General features: G+C 42.4%; 1 protein-coding gene across 1 annotated transcript in view; it reads right to left on the bottom strand.

Moving 5' to 3' along the window:
* CPE (carboxypeptidase E) overlaps window positions 1-21,082 on the bottom strand; it is a 69,489-nt gene that overhangs the window by 14,897 nt on the left and 33,510 nt on the right. Inside the window, exon 2 of the mRNA XM_028744324.2 lies at window positions 983-1,179. Within this exon, the coding sequence (XP_028600157.2) occupies window positions 983-1,179 (197 nt within the window). The remainder of the gene's footprint in view (window positions 1-982; window positions 1,180-21,082) is intronic.

Here is a 21,082-nt window from a genome sequence, read left to right as displayed (position 1 = left end):
TAAGCCACTTAGAGATTGGTATGATTTTTTATAAACAAATGTTTGTGGCATTGTAGCCACTAAGGAACAGTGCCATGTAAGTGGCCTTTCACTCATGACACACACAGAATAATCCAAGTGTATATGTTATGGTTACACTGCTAAAGCTAGAAGGCCCTTGGGGTGGTCATTGTCAGGGTGTGAAACAAGCCCTCTTCTTACGTCCCAATCCACACACTCAATAAATGTGTGGATTAGATCAGAAGACAATCCACTGGCCGTGACCCCAATTTCTGCACACTGGGAGGAACGTACAAAAATGACTTTGCATATGTACAACTGTACATGCTGTTCTGGGTCTGTACTCATGATTGGGAACCTTAACCACACCATATTGCCTCAGGCAGTGAAGCTAGAACATAGCCTATGTGGCTAGTAGCAATGGACAGCCTCATCCTACATGAATTTGTCTAATCCTTAATAATAATAATAATAATAATAATAATAATAATAATAATAATAATTTATTTATACCCTGCCCATCTGGCTGGGTTTCCCCAGCCACTCTGGGCGGCTTCCAACAAAATATAAAAATCTTCCCTAAACAGGGCTACCTTCAGATGTCTTCTAAAAGTCAGATAGTTGTATATTTCCTTGACATTCCACAGGGTGTGTACCACAACCGAGAAGGCCCTCTACTTGGTTCCCTGTAACCTGGCTTCTTGCAGTGAGGGAACCACCAGAAGGCCGTTAGAGCCTCAGTGTCTTGGCTGAACGATGGGGGTGGAGACACTCCTTCAGGTATACTGGAGCGAGGCCATGTTGGTGGCCATCACTCCATCCTGTATATCATCCACAAGGACATAATATAAATGATGATTTTACCCACCACTGTAAACTCCTCATTTCAAACCTGCTGCACTGAGCAATAATACCACTGGTAAATGCATTTGACAAATTCTATTAATGCAAATATTTGCTTATGTGGCTACTGCTTGCATACCTGTGACGCTGCCTTCTCAAAGCCATCTGGATTCAGTGACGGCATGATGTGGATCCGTGTGCTGTGAATCAAGTTGATGATAGTCTCATTGCCTTTCTGATATTCGTTGCAGAGGTACTGAGCTAAGAAGATGAGGAGCTCCCTTCCCACGGCTTCATTTCCATGCATGTTGCCAACGTATTTGAATTCTGGCTCCCCTAAAACACAAAGAAAAATGTGGTGTTGGGCATATACACATAACAATAATCAAAATGAATGATGTACGCATCAGATCACATGCGGAGAGCGATCATGCAATCATATAATAAAATCACCCAGATCCTAGTTTGCTTCTCAGTTCAGGGGGTGATTTCTATCACCTCCCACCTACATCTAAGGCTCCCCTTCTTGTATTCATGTAAGGAAAGTCAGGACTCATGTTAATGCGCACCAGATCATGACAACTTAGGATCCAAGCCAACATGTATCAGATCACACTGATGGGCTAAAGTCCTGTACAGTGTAAAAAGGAGTGATGTCCAATTGAAATAATAATGCAAGCATGTGTAATTGCATTCTGCATTATTGTTGTTGTCATATTTGATTTTCTAAGATTCCAATTCAGACTTTTTATTTTTAAAAATGCAGTTATTTGGAAAAGCGCTTGCCTTTGTCTACAGTAACAGAATTTCCAGTGAACTCTGTAAAACTGAAACTGGCATGGAAGTCGTACCTTGTAAGACAAACAGAATCCATTCTGGAAGTCCGTTCGACTTCCAAAACATTCAGAAACCAAAGTGTGGCTTCTGATTGGCTGCAGGAAGCTCCTGCAGCCAATCGGAAGCCACAGAAGCCCCGTCGGATGTTTGGGTTCCAAAGAACTTTCACAAACCGGAACACTCACTTCCGGGTTTGTGGCGTTCAGGAGCCAAAACGTCTGAGTACCAAGGCGTTCAGGATCCTATACTTCAAAATGATTCACCTGGTGGGGTGGGATGTGCAATGCTAGCTTCCCAGAGACATATCTGGCATTTACTGGGAGGGAGAAGGATGAGGTGGCACCAGGGTTGGGGCTCTGTGCCACCAATCCAGCAGAACCAATCCAGAGTCTTTGAATATATAAGTGTACAATAATTTATACACACTATACATATACATAAACAAATTGCCAATATTAACAATTTTATTACATTACTTTGCCGGAGCAGCAAGCAGAGCTAAAACCCTATACTGGGTCTCTTCAACATCTACAGCTGCTGCAATGCTGGTGCTGAGAAATACAATCTGACTTTTCTTTTAATGTCTGGCAACAAAATAATAATATAGTCTCTGATTCATATAAGCTGTTTTGTCTAAAGGGCAAAAGAGTTGGATGATAGCCATTTTCAATATTAAAATACGCTTCAAGATTGCACTAGAAAGTATCATTCTAAACGTTAATTCAGACCAAGAGTCAAAATACATTAGGCATATGAGAAAACCGTAATATGAGTTATATTTAAACAAACATGGTATGACCAGGCACTTATTATTAAAACCTAAGTGGGGGAGCAAGATGGGCCGGGCATAACACAGCTCTGCCTGCCTGGGTATTTGGTAAAGTACCAAGCCAAACTGGAGGGACAAGGTGGGGGAACTGTGGTAGGCCAATGAAGTTCCCTCTCCTCCTTGGAACAGGACTTGGGGGGAGGGGTTGCATCTGGTGCTGGGAACAAAGAAGCAGACGAGGGATGCTGTTGGTGTACCATCCACCCTGCTGCCCAACAGCCTCTCTGGATGACTTCAACATCCATACTGAGGATGCCTTGAGACCAGCTTGGGATTTCGTAGTCTCCATGGTGACCATTGGGACTGTCTCAGGTGGTCACTCGCCCGACACACAGAGCAGGACATACCCTTGATTTGATCTTTGCTCCTTGTGAGGAGGGGAGTGGTCTGGAAGTAGGGTAGATATTATCCCATTGTTATGGTCCACTTTCTGGTGAAGTTTAATCTAGCATCAACTACTCCTGTCTGCAGGATTGGGGGACCAAGGTGGATGGTCCGCCATCAGAAGCTGATGGATTCTGAGGTCTTTCTGATGGCTCTGGGGGATTTCCCATTGGATAGAGCAAGTGTTCCTGCTGAAGCTCTTGCTTCACTGTGGAAATGTGAGGTGAGTTGGGCCTTCCCTGGCACTATAGAGATTGCATTGCTTCCTGGTGACAATCAAACGTGCATTACAGAGATGGTGTAGCTCTTAGTGAGCTGATTAATCAGCTCTTAGTGAAATGATTAATCAGAAAGTCTTCACTGGAAGCATCTTAATATTTATCTCAACAATATATATACTGCTTAACACCAAGATTTCTAAGGGCTGGTCCCTGCGTACAGCCTCCCATTTTAAAATAGCTAAAGAATTAACTAATAAAGATAGCTAAGTATATGAAAAATGTTTGTGTTGCATTTATGTGGTCACAGTTTTAGTAAACAAGGCTTCACTTTTTTCCAAAAAAGGAGCTTTATGTTGTGATGATCAGTGTGTATTTAAAAAATAAAATAAAAATGCTTTTCAATCTGTCTCTAATCCCCCAAACCACAATAGAATGTAATGTTTTGTTTTGCCCATTTCAAATGCCTTTCCCCTTCATTCATTCTATTAAGAAATGCAGTTTTCTGTGTACCATAAATAGTAAGTTAAATAGTAAGTTAGCTGACATTTGGAACAAGGGAAAAAAGAATAATGGAATCATGGAAGGAAGCCAAGTCCAACCTCCTGCAATGAAGAAATCTCATCTGACAAGTGCCCTAAAATATAATTTTGGTGATACAAGATCATAATCTCCATAAATTAATGTGGGAAAGTGCTATTAATCTGTCAGCTATTGTTGTTGTTGTTTAGTCGTTTGGTCGTGTCCGACTCTTCGTGACCCCATGGACCAGAGCACGCCAGGCACCTCTGTCCTCCACTACCTCCCGCAGTTTGGTCAAACTCATGCTGGTAACCTCAAAAACACTGTCCAACCATCTCGTCCTCTGTCGCCCCCTTCTCCTTGTGCCCACCATCTTTCCCAGCATCAGTGTCTTCTCCAGGGAGTCTTCTCTTCTCATGAGGTGGCCAAAGTACTGGAGCCTCAGCTTCACGATCTGTCCTTCCAGTGAGCACTCAGGGCTGATTTCCTTAAGAATGGATGCGTTTGATCTTCTTGCAGTCCATGGGACTCTCAAGAGTCTTCTCCAGCACCATAATTCAAAAGCATCAATTCTTCGGCGTCTGTCAGCTATATGTGTCTGTAATAATAGCAAGTACTTCGTATCTGAAGTGTCCTGAAGTGGGCCTAGTGCTATCTCATAGCCATGGGAATTGAGCTCACCTCACCTTAGAGGCAACAGAAGGCTGGTAGCAACATACCTCTGATTTGTGGGTTCCCCATGACACTAGCAACCTCATAGTAAAGAAGAGCATCCTTCCCCAACCTGGTGCCCTCCAGATGTTTTGGTCCACAATTCCCATCTTCCCTGATCATTGGGCCATGCTGTTTGGGTCTGACTGGAATTGGGAGTCCAACATCATCTGGTTGGAGAAGGCTAGAATAGAGTGACAAATTACTTGGAAAAATGCTCTTTGATCTACATTTGTTTTTGATACGGCCAAAGGTTAGAATCTGTTTTTCAAAACTTGGGCCTTATATTATGGCTATATAGAAAGCATGTTTGTGAAGGAAGAAGCATGAGAATCTTCTATAAGATTTGCCAGATTCCTGGATCTTTTAATTGTTGAAAATTATAAATGGACTCATAGAAAGTCCAAAAAATACTGGGCATGGAGGAAGATACAAGGTTATTTGTTGTCTGAATATCAGAAACAAATCCTGAACAGTTTTTCTAACAATTTTATGTAAATAGAACCTCACAGACTACAGAGTAAAATTTAAGGCTTAGACTTCTTTGTGAGCAGCATTTTGTGAGCAGCATTTTGTCTGAAACTTAGAATAAAATTGTACTTTCTAATGTTATTTCTATTCTCTACTAAACATTAGGGAAAATCCAGTGTGACTTGTGTGTTACTAAGCTTGGTGTTTCTGATTCTATCCATTTGCCTGTCAGCTTTAAATATTAAAATATATACACAATTTTTGCAGCCATACATTTTTTTCAAATATAAACACCATAAGAAACAGGAAATTAATTAACCTATATGTATTTGAAGTCAGAATTCTGTCGTGTTTTTGCCTTCAATTACAGTGAAATTATCCAGAAATCACTTTAAAAGACAATTTTGCAAGAAAGAAATTGAACATTCTGCTCACAGGAAAATGACAATTATGGGGAAAGTAAAGCTCAGTCTGTTTTCAAGGCATCTGGGAAACAGGTTTTTAAAGTACTATCTGCCATACAGGAAATCTGTGATTTGTGCAGTTTTAATACTAAATGTGTAGGAGGAGAAGTCATGCAGCTTGTACACAGCTTAGTTTACGATCAAGTGAGACAGAACAGCTTCTCTTTAAGCCTAATGTGGTCTCAGCAACATCTGCTGGGTTAAATTAGGTTTAATCAGCTATGTACCTGGTTATATATTAGCATCCCATGCAACAATTTCCAGAAGCATTCAGGACAATCCCAGAGCTATTTCCACTAATGTTAACTGGAGCATTACATCAGTATTTACTTTAATGGCAGAAGGTGGGTTTGAGAGCTGTTTGGAATTCATTCCTCAAAGAAGAGAAGAAGAGTTTGGATTTGATATCCTGCTTTAACACTACCCCTGAGGAGTCTCAAAGTGGCTAACATTCTCCTTTCCTTCCTCCTCCACAACAAACACTCTGTGAGGTGAGTGGGGCTGAGAGACTTCAAAGAAGTGTGACTAGCCCAAGGTCACCCAGCAGCTGCATGTGGAGGAGCAGAGACGCGAACCCAGTTCACCAGATTATAAGTCTACCACTCTTAACCACTACACCACACTGGCTCTCAAAACCTTTGTACTATCCTGGAAGGAAATGTTCCAAGGACAAAAACACCAGGAACAAAAGAATGAAGGTGGGCTGCAAGAATCTACACAGCAAAAAAGTCACAGTCCTATACCTCTTCCATTTGAGACAATAGACCATAGGCCTTGCTTCCCTAATACTTAAACACCTTGTTCATGTCCTTTGTCAGATAAGTGCTACAAAGTGTTGAGTTCTTCATCTGGGAACCAACAAGCAACCCGTATAAGATATATTTATTTGACCTAAAAGCTGTCTAACTCACACTATTGTCTGATGCACAAGTTACTGCCACCATGGAGCAGTCTTGAATTCAAATAGAGTCGTTTTCTGTACTCCTCTACCAAACTGCTCCTTAAAAGCTGTGAAGTTTACATTGGGGTTGGGGGAAAGGAGAAAACCATCTGATGAACATGATCAGCTTGAAGGCTTCCAGACCTGATACCAACAAATTTAATGGCCAAACTAGGGAGACAGAGAGTGCTAGGCTTCAATGTCAAGGTCACTGACGTTCTAGGCTGAATGTTGCCATTGCACTTTTTTGGAACACTGTGAGTTTTCACAGTGGTCTTCCCTGCCCCATTAGATCTTCCTCGACCTAAGAATTATTTGGCTCCTTTGTTCACTTTCCTTTACTTGCTGGCTGTTACTGGAGCAGTCTTGTTAATGATGCTACAGGGGCTCTGAAGGATTTAAGCGTTTCTGTGGAAAGCTATTCATGCCAGAACTCACTCAGTCTGTTGGAGCGGCGATCAAAGTGAGTGTTAATGCTTTCTCCCAAATAATGGGCCATAAACAGTTATCGTTTTCCCTCTTGCAATTTCTTGGCCAGTAAGTGGGACAAATTTCATACCAGATGGCTTATCCCAAGCTTCAGAGGATTTTGAACACAGTGCACATATCTTTCCTTCCATTGTGAGGATATTGCATTTCCCACGCATTTAAAGCACATAATTTCATACTTTTCCCAGATACAGAAAGAATACAACAGCATGGAATGGATTCACACCATTGTCACATATACTGATTGGGTCTCTTATGCAATTCAGTGACATAACCCCTCCACCCCAATATGGCTGAGTTACTTTTGGAACTTTCCTTTGAGGACCATCTAATTCTTTGAAACTATGTATTTCACTTCTCCGACGTAGGCATTGGTTTATTTCTTTTTTAAGGGGGTGTAAAGAATGGCATAACTCCTCTGCAACAAGCCTAGCCTTCTCATCCACTATCACATGGTATAGGGGGAGGTCATATATTCACTGCTCTTCTTTAGCTCTTCTCCTTTTGTATCACAAGACTTGGCTCAATGAGAGCTGAAGATGGAACTTCTTATCTCCAAAGATGCAGCAAACAAACCAATTTGAAAGTAGAAGTGCTCTTCCAGGAGAGAAAGCAGCATCTTTGTTCTTGCCCCTGTCATCCTGGGGAAGTGACTTTCATCGTTGTTCAAGGTGGCCTCCTATGCCTGGCTTAGATATTTCAGCCTTCCCAATCTAGTGCCCTTTTGATGTTGCTGAACTACAACTTTCATCAGCCCTGACCATTGCCTATGCTAACTGGGCTGATGGGAGTTGTATTTCAAAACATCAGGAGGATACCAGGTTGGTTATGGTTGCGTTATTCATATACAGCAATAGGCTGACTAGATTCCTCTGTTTATTGTGTGCATTATGAGCAAATATATTTCTCTGACCAGCTAGCATATCATATATGTATGTTTTGATAATAATTATAAACTATTTGTAATCTCTCACTGGAAGGACGGATCGTGAAGCTGAGGCTCCAATACTTTGGCCACCTCATGAGAAGAGAAGACTCCCTGGAAAAGTCCCTGATGTTGGGAAAGATGGAGGGCACAAGGAGAAGGGGACGACAGAGGACCAGATGGTTGGACAGTGTTCTCGAAGCTACAAACATGAGTCTGACTAAACTGCGGGAGGCAGTGGAAGACAGGAGTGCCTGGCGTGCTCTGGTCCATGGGGTCACGAAGAGTCGGACATGACTAAACTAAATAACAACATTTGTGATCTGTGTAATATACTTCATTGTGAGGCATTGTGAGGTATATTTGACATTTTTTAATATATCTTTTGCAGGCTGCAGAAGATGTGTCATTTCATTTCTGCCAACTGTCCATCAAGTCAACAGGATTCGGTTTGACAGTTCCATTTCATTTTTTGTTTACTATATGAATAAATGGGAAATTGAAAACCCAGCAGCACATAGCGGATGACAGTGCAGATGCTCCCAATAAGAAATGCATTCAACACTTTATAGTGATGCTCAACTGAGTTGATGGAAGTCTGTTACTATACAAAATCCTCCTTGTTAAGTATATAGAAGAATACAGGGCCTGTCCAGATTTGGGTCTGTTTGCTTGTTTGTTGCAGATGTATTCTGCAACATGTTATTGACACAAAAATAGCATATTAGTGGTGGATTTATAATGGAACATCCAGACATCGTTCTACTGTTAGCACATTATTGCCACCTGGAGGGGCGCCCTTGTGCCTTAGTGCAACGAAAGCAGGTCCAAAAAAGTTAGAAAATCTGAGAAAGTTACAGGGAACACACTTACTGAAAATGTCTGCCCCAAAACATTTGCAGGTGCAAAGTATTGAAAGCAGGATTGCATATAACCAGCCCAATATCACCATGAGCACAAATCATCATGAATGAACAATAAAAGGATGTCTGAGGAAGCCCACATGTCACTTTGGCACTAGTAAGACTGCAGGTGCCCAGAAACAATCAGGAACTAGGTGAACAAACATAAGCTCAATGTAGAGGCAAAATATGATAGTGGCTTTACTTTCATAACTTGGTTTCATTTCTCCTTTCTCTATCCAAATATTTTCCCTTAAAATGGTTCAGGTTTGTCATATTTGGAAATGCATATAACTGGGTGAATTGCTGAAGTTTGTCTGCTTTAAAGTACAGACTATGGAAGCTGCATTCTCCAAGCACTAAAGGGTAGCATAAACACACACCACGTATGCATGCATGCATACTTACATGAAAACCCACAGGACATTTAAAACTATCTTGAATGAATACTGTAGTGCCTGTAGTTCCGACAGCAATGAACACCACCAGAAGCATATGATTGGTATCAGAACTATAGTCAGAAGACAACTTCGTATAAGCAGGCTAAATATGAGCTGCCCTCCCTTTTTCAATAGGGTGTGATGTTTTCTTTTAATAACATTATATAAAAATGACTAATACCTATTGCTCATTAGCTTTAGCCATTGCCCTTTATGGTTAAACACAGTGCTCACAGAAAGCTTCCATAACGTAAAATGTGACTTTTTGTTTGATTGATTCAAGGAAAAACAAACACAGGAAGAACACAGCAGATTAACACTGTTGCATCACTTTATCCCCTTATGCAGTCTTGCCAAAATAAACAGGTGAAGATAAATAGGTTAGGGGGATGAAATGCAATTTGATGATCACAGTGGCAAAGAGAGAGAAGATTAAAAGGTGCACTATTTAACACTGCCTGCAAGAAAGTTGAGGAAATCTTTTAAGAGTGTAGTTTAGCTAGATTTTTAAAACAAAACAAAAAAACAGGCAGCACAGCAGTGACCCCAAAGTAGCATGCCATTGCTGGTATTACCTGGGATAGTCAAATGTTGTAAACTACAACTTCCATCACCCCTGACCATTGGATGTGCCAGCTGGGACATGACAGGAGTTGTAGTCTCTCTCTGGAACATCCTGTTCTTAGAGCTGCTATGTATTATGCTCTTTTGCATATTTTACTCTGCATGCTAAATGCACAGTTTCAAAATACAGTGGTACCTCAGGTTAAGAACTTAATCCATTCTGGAGGTCCGTTCTTAACCTGAAACTGTTCTTAACCTGAGGTACCACTTTAGCTAATGGGGCCTCCCGTTGCCACCGCGCCACGCGATTTCTGTTCTCATCCTGAAGCAAAGTTTTTAACCTGAGATACTATTTCTAGGTTAGCAGAGTCTGTAACCTGAAGTGTCTGTATCCTTAAGTGTCTGTAACCTGAGGTAGCACTGTACATGTTTGAGCACACCACATTTGTATCTGATTCAGGCATGTGCTAATGTGCCCGCATAAGGCCTGAGAAAAAATCCCCTCAAAAATCCACATGAGGCTGTTTGCTCTTCCTGTTCAATTTCTCTCTGCGCTGGTTTGGTCTCTCCTACACTGGACACATACTTATGCTGACCTGTCCCTGGATGCCAGAAGTGGACACCCTCCCCTCCTTCTGTTCTGAACAAAGCTATGAAGGGTGGGTGCATTAGTGGCTGATGTTGGTACCTTTTTCCTGCTGATGGGGAGTGTATATACCTGCACCATTCTGTGGTCCTGTCTCTTCTTCTGCTCTTTTAGATGAGGCAGCCATTTTGTGGTGTGCCACATCCGTTGGCAGCCATTTTGTTATTGGCACCCATAACCCTTTCTCAATATTCTAAATGTTCCCACTGGTCCCCAAAAGTTGGGTGTCTCTGTTCTACAGGGGACTTCTGATTAGCTATACCTCAATGTGGCATGTTCAAGTCTGGAACAGGAAACGTGTATTGTGGAGGAAGGAACCCTTGCTCTTAAGCAAGTTTCTAGCTTTCGAACATTTTAGTAAGTGCATTTTCAGCTTTGTCATCTTTCCCCTCACAACAAACCCACTGCCACTCCCCCTGCTTCTCTTTTAAAATGCTAAAGGACATTTGCAAATGGTAATTCAGTCTTCCATATGTAGATGGAATGAAACCAACTGCAGGAGAACACATTAAAAAGTTAAGCCAACACCCAAAAAGCCACTCCCTCCCTCTTCTAAACATCAGGCTGTTGTCACGTTCTTGCCTTTTCCTCTTCACTTCAGTTGCGGCTGCATCATGATGGTTTCAGTTAACATTCACAGCCTTTATGTAGGCTGCTATGATGCTTGAAAGATGGGTGCTAGAAAGCCTCAGGAAATGTGAAACACTGGCTTCCAATGAACAGCTCCCAAAATAGCAGCTGTTAAGAATGGATAGCTAGGAAGCAGATAGAACATGGGAAGCCAACATGAAGACCAGAAGCAAAACACTGCAAAAATCTCTCTGCTGTGGAGGCTTCGTGTCCAGACCCAAAACCCTTTTAGTATGCTGATGCTAGGACTCAGGATGGAAACATCTACTGAAGAAAAGCGGGAAAGTGCAACTCAGTGTATTTCCTCACCCATTGCTTGCTAACTTTAACCCATGTCAGAGAAAGCATGTTTAAGATAACGAGAAGTCCTGGACCTCCTGCCTTTAAAAAGAAGAAGAAGGAAATGCCAGGAATGTACATGTCAGCTAGCATGATATCTTTCTTACAATTGGTAATTCCTAACTAACAAGAGCAAAAATGAAATGACATTCCCCACCCAGTATGCAGAGTTGCTAAGTGTGCAAAAAAAGTAGTCAGAGCAAAAGCAAACATCATCATGGCTGGAGCATAATCGTGGAGGATGTGTGTTGACTTAAGAACTAGTGGCCTGTAGCCAAAGATTTGGCTGATAAAGCTCCAATTGCTATGTGAAATTGATCTTGCTTGAGTACCTCTCAGCTTTCCCAGCTTCTTGGGGCCAAGACCTTCAAAATGCCACTTCTGTGCTTGCACCACTGGCACTAACACAAAGCTCCCCCCTTTCCCTTCACCCCGTCTTTCTTGACTTACTGCTTATACCATTCTTTGCTGGAAGCCATACCCCAACCCCCAGGAAAGAGATTCTGTTGTCCTTACACCACAGGGGAATTCTGGATTGAGGGGGGGATGGGACTGGCATGGGTAGGAATTGGCAAAACTGCTTTCTCTGGGTGGAGAAGCACAGCAGAGCAAGGAGAAGGGAAGGTGGAAGCTGCTGCACTCGGTGCACATTCAGTGTGCACTCTCATCTCATCTTCTTCGTCTCCTTCTTTGGCTACAAAAACTCTCTTGCCCTTACCTGAAAGAGGGACATCAGCAAAGGCAGCTGTATTTGCAAGTGCTAAGAAGGCCCTCCAGTCAAAGGTTCCCCACCCCACCTGATTTTAAAGAGACATTTAGAAGATATAACAAGATCAATAAGACGCATTATATGGCTAGAGAAGAAAAATCCATCCAAGTTCAGCCCCTTCTGAACAGAATTTTGTAGATTACACTTTAGCACAGAACAGAAGCAGAGAGCTAATCTGCGTGACTCATCTCCGGAGACTGTGTGGGTGGAAAACAGGACCAGAAGGCAAAGACCACAGAAGTGTATGTACAGGAGCAGAACAGTGTATGTTGAACTTTTTTGTAAGTAACATGGTTGCTGCCCAAAAAAGATTCCGGAGGAAACAGTTTGAAGGGTTGGAAGATTATATATGTGAATATCTGATTGGTATTATACATTTTTTCACTAGTAACGTATGTTTCCATACACTTTATTACTGTTTTCTCAAGCAATTCAGAAGACATAACCAGCAGACGACAAATTATAAGATTAGAAGGTTGTCCAACACAACCACCCACAACCAAATTATTATTATTATTATTATTAATAGCAACCCCAAGTCATTATTTACCAAACAGCTGAATTCAGTAACAAACTAACAAAGTTCATGGCAAAGGTAATTGAAAGAGATCATAAAAGGCCACAAATGACATTTCTCTATGACTAAGTGAAATATTAAAGTGGCACCCCTCCTCTCCCCAGCTTTCTGATCCCAAAGGATTTTTGGTCTTACAGCTGTGCCTCATCAATCCCATAGACTCAAGAACTTGGGTCTCAACCAATCCCCTTCCTTACCCCTGCATCTCCATCCCCCACGGTCAGGAAGCCACATTGCACAGGAATTCCTAGTTTACCTTCTCCCATACTTGTTGCTCAGGGAACCTGGAGCCTAAAAGTCAGCTGCTGTTTATGCATTCACATGTCATGTCACATCCATCTTCAGGTTTACTGAACTTCTCACCTGCCTCTTCTTATTCCCTCTGAAATCCCCCTGCTTTTTTAATTGTCTGCTTCCTGCATTAAGCACTTTCTCTCTCTTCCTTCACATCTGTTCATCATTATCAGAAATGTACAGAAGCATTTTGGCATCATATAAAACCACCCAAACACTGAGTTCTGGTCTGTGTTCCCTTCACCATCTAAGGGTGGGCCTTTTCTGTCATGGTACCAAGGCTTTCAAACTCTGAGATCTACCTGCCCTATTTCTACTCACCTTGTGAGCTTTTGCCTCTAACAATTAACCGCCATTCATTTGTTTTATTTACTTATAAAGTGGAACTAGTTTTGTTATAAAAAATTCCCATTTGGGGGGGGGGGGGGTTGAATAGTATAGTCCCAAAAGCTCAGTTCCCTTTTGTTCATTCTGGGGCCTATCCCTTTCTCTCCCAAACTTTGGAGGGGAATTTCCTTGGACCTATACAGTGTCATGATATCTGTGCTCTTGTCATATTTAATCTATTTTACAACTATCCCATCGTCTCACTAAGTCCCTTCATATCACCTTTCTTATCAAGCCGTATTTACATTCCTAACTAAAAATCCTATGTTGCACAGAAATACATGAAATGAATACCGCCCCCCCTCCCCATAGTTCAATTGGTTATGCCCTGTGAACACTACAAATTACAGCTGTAATATGCCCTGGCAACAAATGCTCAAATAATTAAATGGATTCACTGAATTCTGACGAGGATTCAAAAATTCCAAAGGAAAACTAGTTCAGAGGGGAGAGGGTATTGAAGCAACAGAAATCAGCTTCGCCAAGGCTCCAATGCTTTCTGATCCAGAAACATTTTTACTAAACACGCAGTCAACCCCCTCCCAAACACACACATCTCAAAATCATGATATGTGGATATGTGGACTACTTTACAGAGGACAGTCCTCTACCTGTCTGGTCCAAGTCCAGTTTAAAGAACCACAAAGGGGGAGAGCAAGAGAGACCCTGAATTTGTCAGTCAAAAGCCAGCACCTGGACAGCAACCTGAGCAAGTTACAAGAAGAAGAAGAAGAAGAAGAGTTTGGATTTGATATCCCGCTTTATCACTACTCTAAGTAGTCTCAAAGTGGCTAACATTCTCCTTTCCCTTCCTCCCCCACACCAAACACTCTGTGAGGTGAGTGGGGCTGAGAGACTTCAGAGAAGCGTGACTAGCAGCTGCATGTGGAGGAGCGGAGACGTGAACCCGGTTCACCATATTACGAGTCTACCACTCTTAACCACTACACCACACTGGCTCTCACAGGTCACATTGTTCCCCATTTTGGTAAGCTGTTTTATATTTCTGTTGAAATTAGAGTCATTACTTCTCAATTTACATCTGCACATCTGCATCAGCATATGCAAGTCCTCATCCGTTCTCTTTTCGGTGATGCATTTTTGTAAGCGATGACTATAGAGGCCACACTAAAATCAAGCTACAGTTTTAATGAGTGACACATTTTTAGTTTTCAAACAAAAACGGAATGCTATTCTTCATGTGGCCTTACACCTTTCCCAGTTCAGGCATACAGGCTAAATGAATGACAATTCAAGATTATATTTTATGGTCTGTTCTATAACAGCTGCCAAAAATAATGTTTAAAAGGGTATGATTTCTTTCTCACTGACTGTCAGATTATATGGGGTGGGGGAGTTGGTTTCACAGAAAGTACATATTCAATTAAAGAACAAGGAGGAGAGGTTTCCAAAAATGCCTCTTTTAGGGATTAATGTCCCATATCTAAGGAAATATGTTATCTGCAGAAGTTTGGTTCAAATCCTAGGTTGGCTTCAAAGGCAGAAATCATAAATTTCACATTTCTTTTTTCTTATTAACTTAAAAGGAGTGTATATTGCTGCTCCTTTGTTGTGCTTTGTGACTAAGTAAAAGAAAGAGATTACTGGGAGCACGGTATGAATATGAGAGGTTTGCAAGGCTTGTGTAAATTGAGATTTTCATTTTCGTACATAGTCTGTGTCCTACATAGGCAGTACAAAGCTGGCACACTACACCTGCCTTTCCCCTGCAAAGCTCTTTATTCAGATATTGGAACAACTGGCACATGCAGGTACATTACCACATGGGAGCAGCACGTGAATGAGCAGGGAGGAAATAATTGATGGGCTGGAAGAGAAAGAGAATTGTGCCTCTGAATTACACCTATAAACTGGCCTAGCTTCTCTTTTTTTCCATAGTGGCTCATACTGGGTGGGGCAGCATTTCATTTTTCTGATGTGAGCCTTAGGGAGGGTGCAGACAAGAGATGGAGGATAAATTTGATCCAGTACGCATTTAAAGCTGAATCTGTTTAATTTGCACTTGCCAAAACAATATATGAGTATGGAGAAATGTGAAAAATGGGCAATTTATTTTACTACCCTTTACAGATCAAAAGCCACTTTGTTACTTTAGAAACATAAAGTGGATTTAGTATAACTTGGTCTGTAATTGTAATGATCTAATACTGTACATGAAGGGACGCAGGTGGCGCTGTGGGTAAAAGCCTCAGCGCCTAGGGCTTGCCAATCGAAAGGTCGGCGGTTTGAATCCCCGCGGCGGGGTGCGCTCCCGTTGCTCGGTCCCAGTGCCTGCCAACTTAGCAGCTCGAAAGCACCCCCGGGTGCAAGTAGATAAATAGGGACCGCTTACAGGCGGGAAGGTAAACGGCGTTTCCGTGTGCTGCGCTGGCTCGCCAGATGCAGCTTTGTCACGCTGGCGACGTGACCCGGAAGTGTCTCCGGACAGCGCTGGCCCCCGGCCTCTTGAGTGAGATGGGCGCACAACCCTAGAGTCTGGCAAGACTGGCCCGTACGGGCAGGGGTACCTTTACCTTTACCTTTAATACTGTACATAGTCTAACATAAAGGTTTTAGAAATTATCTTGGTGAAGTAAATATATGAACACCTTGTCTTAAACCTTTCACTCATCATTCTCCCCCCCCCCAAAAAAAAAATCATAATCCAAAATTTTCAGGGGGGAAACACTTTTTCCCCAGGTTTCCTCCTGCCCCCGGGCCTTCACATATCTAGTTGGCAAATACACAAGTTCCTCAGAGCAGTTTTGGCAAAAGATCTTTCTACCTCACCCCCATTTTCCTCTGCAAGGTAGAAGTCATCACCAAAAACCTAAAGCACCCCAGGGAGATATTTAGTCATGCTCACAGAAAGTACAAGACCTACTAAACCCCCTCAGCCCACATTGTAATTGACAAAAGGTTCATTACATATTTGCAAAAATCAATAGCAATATTTTTTTCTGTGAATAACAGACATAGGTCCAATACGGTGGGCGGGGGAAAAAATATCATATGATGATTCAGTTGCTGCTTCTTTGGGGCAAAGAGAGTGTGCAGGTGCTCACATAGATTTATAGAATCATAGAGTGGAAAGGGACCCTGAGGATCATGAAGTCCAACCCCCTGCAATGTAGGAATATGCAGCTGTCCCTATTGGGGGGTCGAACTCACAACCTTGGCATTACCAGCACCACGCTCTAACCAATTGAGCTATCCAGCTGGGGTGGTGAGTGAGATATATATAAAGCATGTACGTCTTTGTTACTTGCAATTACAGTTCCAAACTGAAAGAGCAATGCTCTGTAAGGAAAACAGCAAAAGGTGTTATCCCAAGTGAGGTTATTTTAGGATTGCCACACAACTGTACCCCCAGGGCACCGGAGAGGAAATGTGAGAAATAAAGCCTTTCAATCAAAAGTAACAGAATGAGGACCACAATTGTGGTATTTATAATTTATACCATAAGCCTATATGCTAAACATTAAGTATGTTGAATTTGTGGGTTTAAACATGTTTTTGATACTAATTTGACACTGGCACCTGCTACAGCAAACTTCCAGTTGGCTGAGGCTCCGTGCAATGGGCACCCATTAATTGAAAATATTGCAGTATAATTTGCATTCAAGCTAAACTAGGAAACATGATTGCTTTGTTTTATTGGGATCTCGGCTGCACACAATACACAGTACCTTTCATGGTACCTATGTTCATAATGCAAAGTCAAACCATGTTCTTATGTGTTTAGTTTATATATATATGCCACCTTTCTGCAGGGAACTGTGTCCAAAATGGCTCACATTCAACAAGACAATAAACAATTCAATCAACATAGAATGAATTCAATATTCCGACATGTCTTTGTCACAATCAGCATGGTTTCTGTTCTGCTGCAGTTTGGTTTCCCCCAAGTACCACATTATACGTTTCCTGTCCACTACTTAGCATTATTTATGCAAGTTACGAATTTAGCGTGATGATTATTACCTCCACACCATTCATTTCAGTGCAAATGTGTAAAGTGCAAAGCAGAACAATGTAAAAAAAGAAGCCAACAAAAATGGCAATTTCCAATTCTTTGACATTGGTAGCAAAAAATGTATGGGCTACATTCATTCTAGAAATTTCACCCTACCTTCTATTATACCACAAGAGCAATGTGAAGTAATAGCCCAAGGGAAAACCGATGCTAATTCAGGCTGGTTTGCTAATGTACTAAAATTAACACAACGTAGATGCTGTTTTCTACATGAATAATTTATTGAAAAACTAAGCTCCCCATCTCTAGTTACATTAATATTTCAAAATGATAATGAACAGGACAAGTTACCCTTGAAACGTATTTTACATTTACACATTGAAATTAGTGGGCCTTATTACAGTACAAGGGTGAACATTCTCTCATTTCCTCTATTAGTAAACTAGATTTGTGCATGTAGACATTCCAGGTGGGGAAATGTGTTAGAGGACACATGGCACTTTATAGCACCAAGAGGCTCTCAAAAGAATCCTCAGCTTATTCCTATCATTTGCATCTCCTTGCTGCACATTCATATAGGTTAAGATTCCACACATTTGTTCATGGGGCCAAGGAACGTAACTTTCAGAATGTATAAACTTGGTTTATATTAATACATTTCTCAGATTTGCTCCCCCCCCCCCAAAAAAAAGAAGCTGGTTTCCTTCTAGCCTAAGAGGTACATTTACAGGACATTCCGATGTATTAGGCATAGTGCAGAATGGCTAACAATAAGCCGCAAACTCAGTAATGCACCATATAAAACCAGCTTGTCGAATCATAGAATCATAGAGTTGGAATAGACCACAAGGGCCATCGAGTCCAACCCCCTGCCAAGCAGGAAACACCATCAGAGCACGCCTGACATATGGTTGTCAGGTAAGTGTTATTCCCTGGAGCATCAAGTACAAATGCAGCTTCTGAATTCTAGCTCCTTGGGGGAAATGAAGGTGATGTGAACTTTTAGCTGCCACTGTGTTCTCTCTTTTAGCAATTTTCCTCTGTAATGAAATAAAAGTATTAATTTTAAAGGCTGACAACACTCCAGTCATTGTGGGTAAACATCATCACCTTCAGCTAAGTCTCCCATCTGCACAACACGTTTTTTGTGTTTTGTTTGGCTATGCCTTCTAGAAGACAGCAGGTTGTATGGTGTAGTGGTTAGACATGGATACAGAAGCCCAGCTCCATTTGGTCATAAGCCTCCCCAGGCATCAGGATGTTTTTCTTATCATTGTTACTGCACAGATATTGGTCATTGTTTTGATGCGTTTTGTTGCCTAATACATGTTGCAAATCTCTTTGGGATTTCTTTCATACAAAGTGATATACAAGTTTAATAAATCAATTCAAATTTAGAACCACAGAATAATGGGTTGGAAGGGACCCTGGATGTCATGCTCACTGCACCATCAGTACCTGCCGCATGGCTAGGAGAACAAATAAATGTCACCTGGTAGCAGCCGATGGGATGCAGGGAAACTCAGTCATCATAACTGAGAGGCCAGCAACATTTATCTCCTCCTCTCATTGAAATTTTCCTCCACAGCTGGTCGTTAGAAGAATTTGCAACTAAGAACTGGTGCCCAAGATTGCTTATTTCCTCCTCAGTCCCAATCCATTCTCCTTTTGTGTCATGTCTTTTTACATTGTAAATCTGAGGGTAGGGATATATATATATAGTGAACCCTAAGCTGAGAGGGAGCCCTTTTGGGGGTCATGTATGGCATCAAAATTAATTAAATAAATATAAAAGAATAAATAAATTCCCCAACCAAGTGATCAGGAGTCCTTGTCAGGGATAAAGGTGGGATACTGAATGAATGAAGGTGTATTTCCTACAAAATCAGCACTGCACTAAGGAAGAGAATGCCAACACTGGTGAAGCCCTACAAACTCCTGGGGAGGGGGTTCATTTTAAAGTTCTCCCAGCGGCTCAGGAGCTGTTCATGGACAAAGCGTGTTCTCACTAAAGGAGAGCACGGGTTGCGGATGGGGCCGAGCAAGACACCCTCTGGGTTGTCAGGCAAGTTAGGCTCAAGGGCTCGAACTAGATTGGTGGATGGAGTTGCTGGGGTAAAATTGATGTTGCCAATTTTAGGGGTGGGATCAGAGATTATTTAAGCTAGGGCCACAGCTTGTTCCTTTCTCTTTCGCTGTGGACACCGGATCACATGGAGCACTTGGACTGTCTGGAGGACAGTGATGCAAACTTCTCATTGTCTGGTTACTTTTTTTTTTTTAATTTCCCCCTTCTTTTAATCCTCTTTAGTCCCTTAAATAATTTAATTCCCCTTTTTCCTGTTCGATTTCCCACCCCACCCCTTACCCTGCCCTGTGGGAAGATTCTCCCTGTATCTGTGGCTTGCCTTTCTTTCGCAAAAAGGTTTCCCCCATTTCTCCTGTTGTAAATTGTGGGGCTAGTCAGGGCTGTTCCAGCTTAGCTGGAATCACTTTCGTTTATAGCACCCCCCCGAAGGTTGGCTTTATTTGAGTGCGTGCAGCACTGATGGCCAAATTTTAATCTAGCCTTGGGCGGGAGCACTATTTTGAGTTCCTTTAATATTGCTATGAGACTAAGATTCTCAAGAGCAGAGGCATGGAGGCCTATTCGGCCTGCACATAACTTCCAAGCCTAAGTCTGCTACAGGTAGCAGTTAATTGTTAAGTCTCTGACCTCTCTATAAGAATGTACCTGCTTGCAGGCTCAGTTGCTGCTAATGTATATCTGAGGCAGACAGAGGGCGGCAGAGGCTCTCTGTGCCTCCAATGACTATGAGCACTCTGTATATGCTCTTGAACTATGCTGTTTCTGAACAAGTTTATTTTCTTTAAGTTTGTTTTGCCCTGATAGTGGCGACTGCCATTTTAGAAACGAGCCATTGTGGTTTAGTGGCAAAAGTGTAGGACTAGGACCCGGGAGACAGGGTTCATATCCCCCTCTTAGCCATTGTTATAACAAAACAAAACAAACTGCTCCTTTTGGGCTATTCTGTTGCTGGGTAGTTCGGCCTATTTGTGATAAAAGAACTTTGGGTTTCTTGAAGGGATGCTTCCCTCTAAAAGGGCAAGCAGGGGTACCTGGACAAGCTGTGGGCTGTCTCAACTCTGCTATTTCACTGGAAACATTTACGCCTGGCCTAGCAGGTGATCCTAGGGCTTTGCCCTAGAATTCGATGGCCTGGAAGCGTTTCCGGCCGAATAGTGTCCCCATGTGGTCCATGAAGCATTGGTTTCACCGGTTCCTTACATTGTTTAGTTTTGCGGACTATGACTGGGCTTTTGCAAATGCCTCAAGAGCTTGCCTCTCCTGCAGGGGATGACTTGCGGACACCCCAGGTGCCTTCTTCCAGAAGGAAGCATCTTTGAAGGCTGCAATCCAGGAGGAGGGCAAAGAGGAGCAGGGATCATGATTCAGACATCACCTTGGACCTCTACAGGGGTCAGGGTGAGGCTGTCCTGGGTCTTTAGGGATCATCCTGGATAGCTCAGCTGGTCAGCGCATAGTGCCGGTAATGCCTAGGTTGCAGGATTAGTCCCTATATGGGACAGCTGCATGCTCCCCCATTGCTCTACCTGGACACTTAGGTCCAGTGTCGAGGGCCTTTTGGTGGTTCCCTCTCTGCGAGGGATGTAACAGGTGCCACGTTTGCAATATGCAAGCGGGAGAAAGCATCTTTGTGTGCCCGCACTGCAGTTTGCTCTGTGCGTTGCAGGGCACAGCGATGCACGGGCTGCATTTGCATTGCATTGCGTGAGAGATTTGCATTTGCATTGCACAGAGGTTGTGTGCATTGCACAGAGGGTGTGTGTGCATTGCACAGAGGGTGTGTGTGCATTGCACGGAGCGTGAGTGTATTGCACAGAGAGTGTGTGCATTGCACGG

Source organism: Podarcis muralis, chromosome 9, assembly GCF_964188315.1.
Source record: "Podarcis muralis chromosome 9, rPodMur119.hap1.1, whole genome shotgun sequence".
NCBI classification, from domain to species: Eukaryota; Metazoa; Chordata; class Lepidosauria; order Squamata; family Lacertidae; genus Podarcis; species Podarcis muralis.
This window is presented reverse-complemented; position numbering and strand designations above follow the sequence as displayed.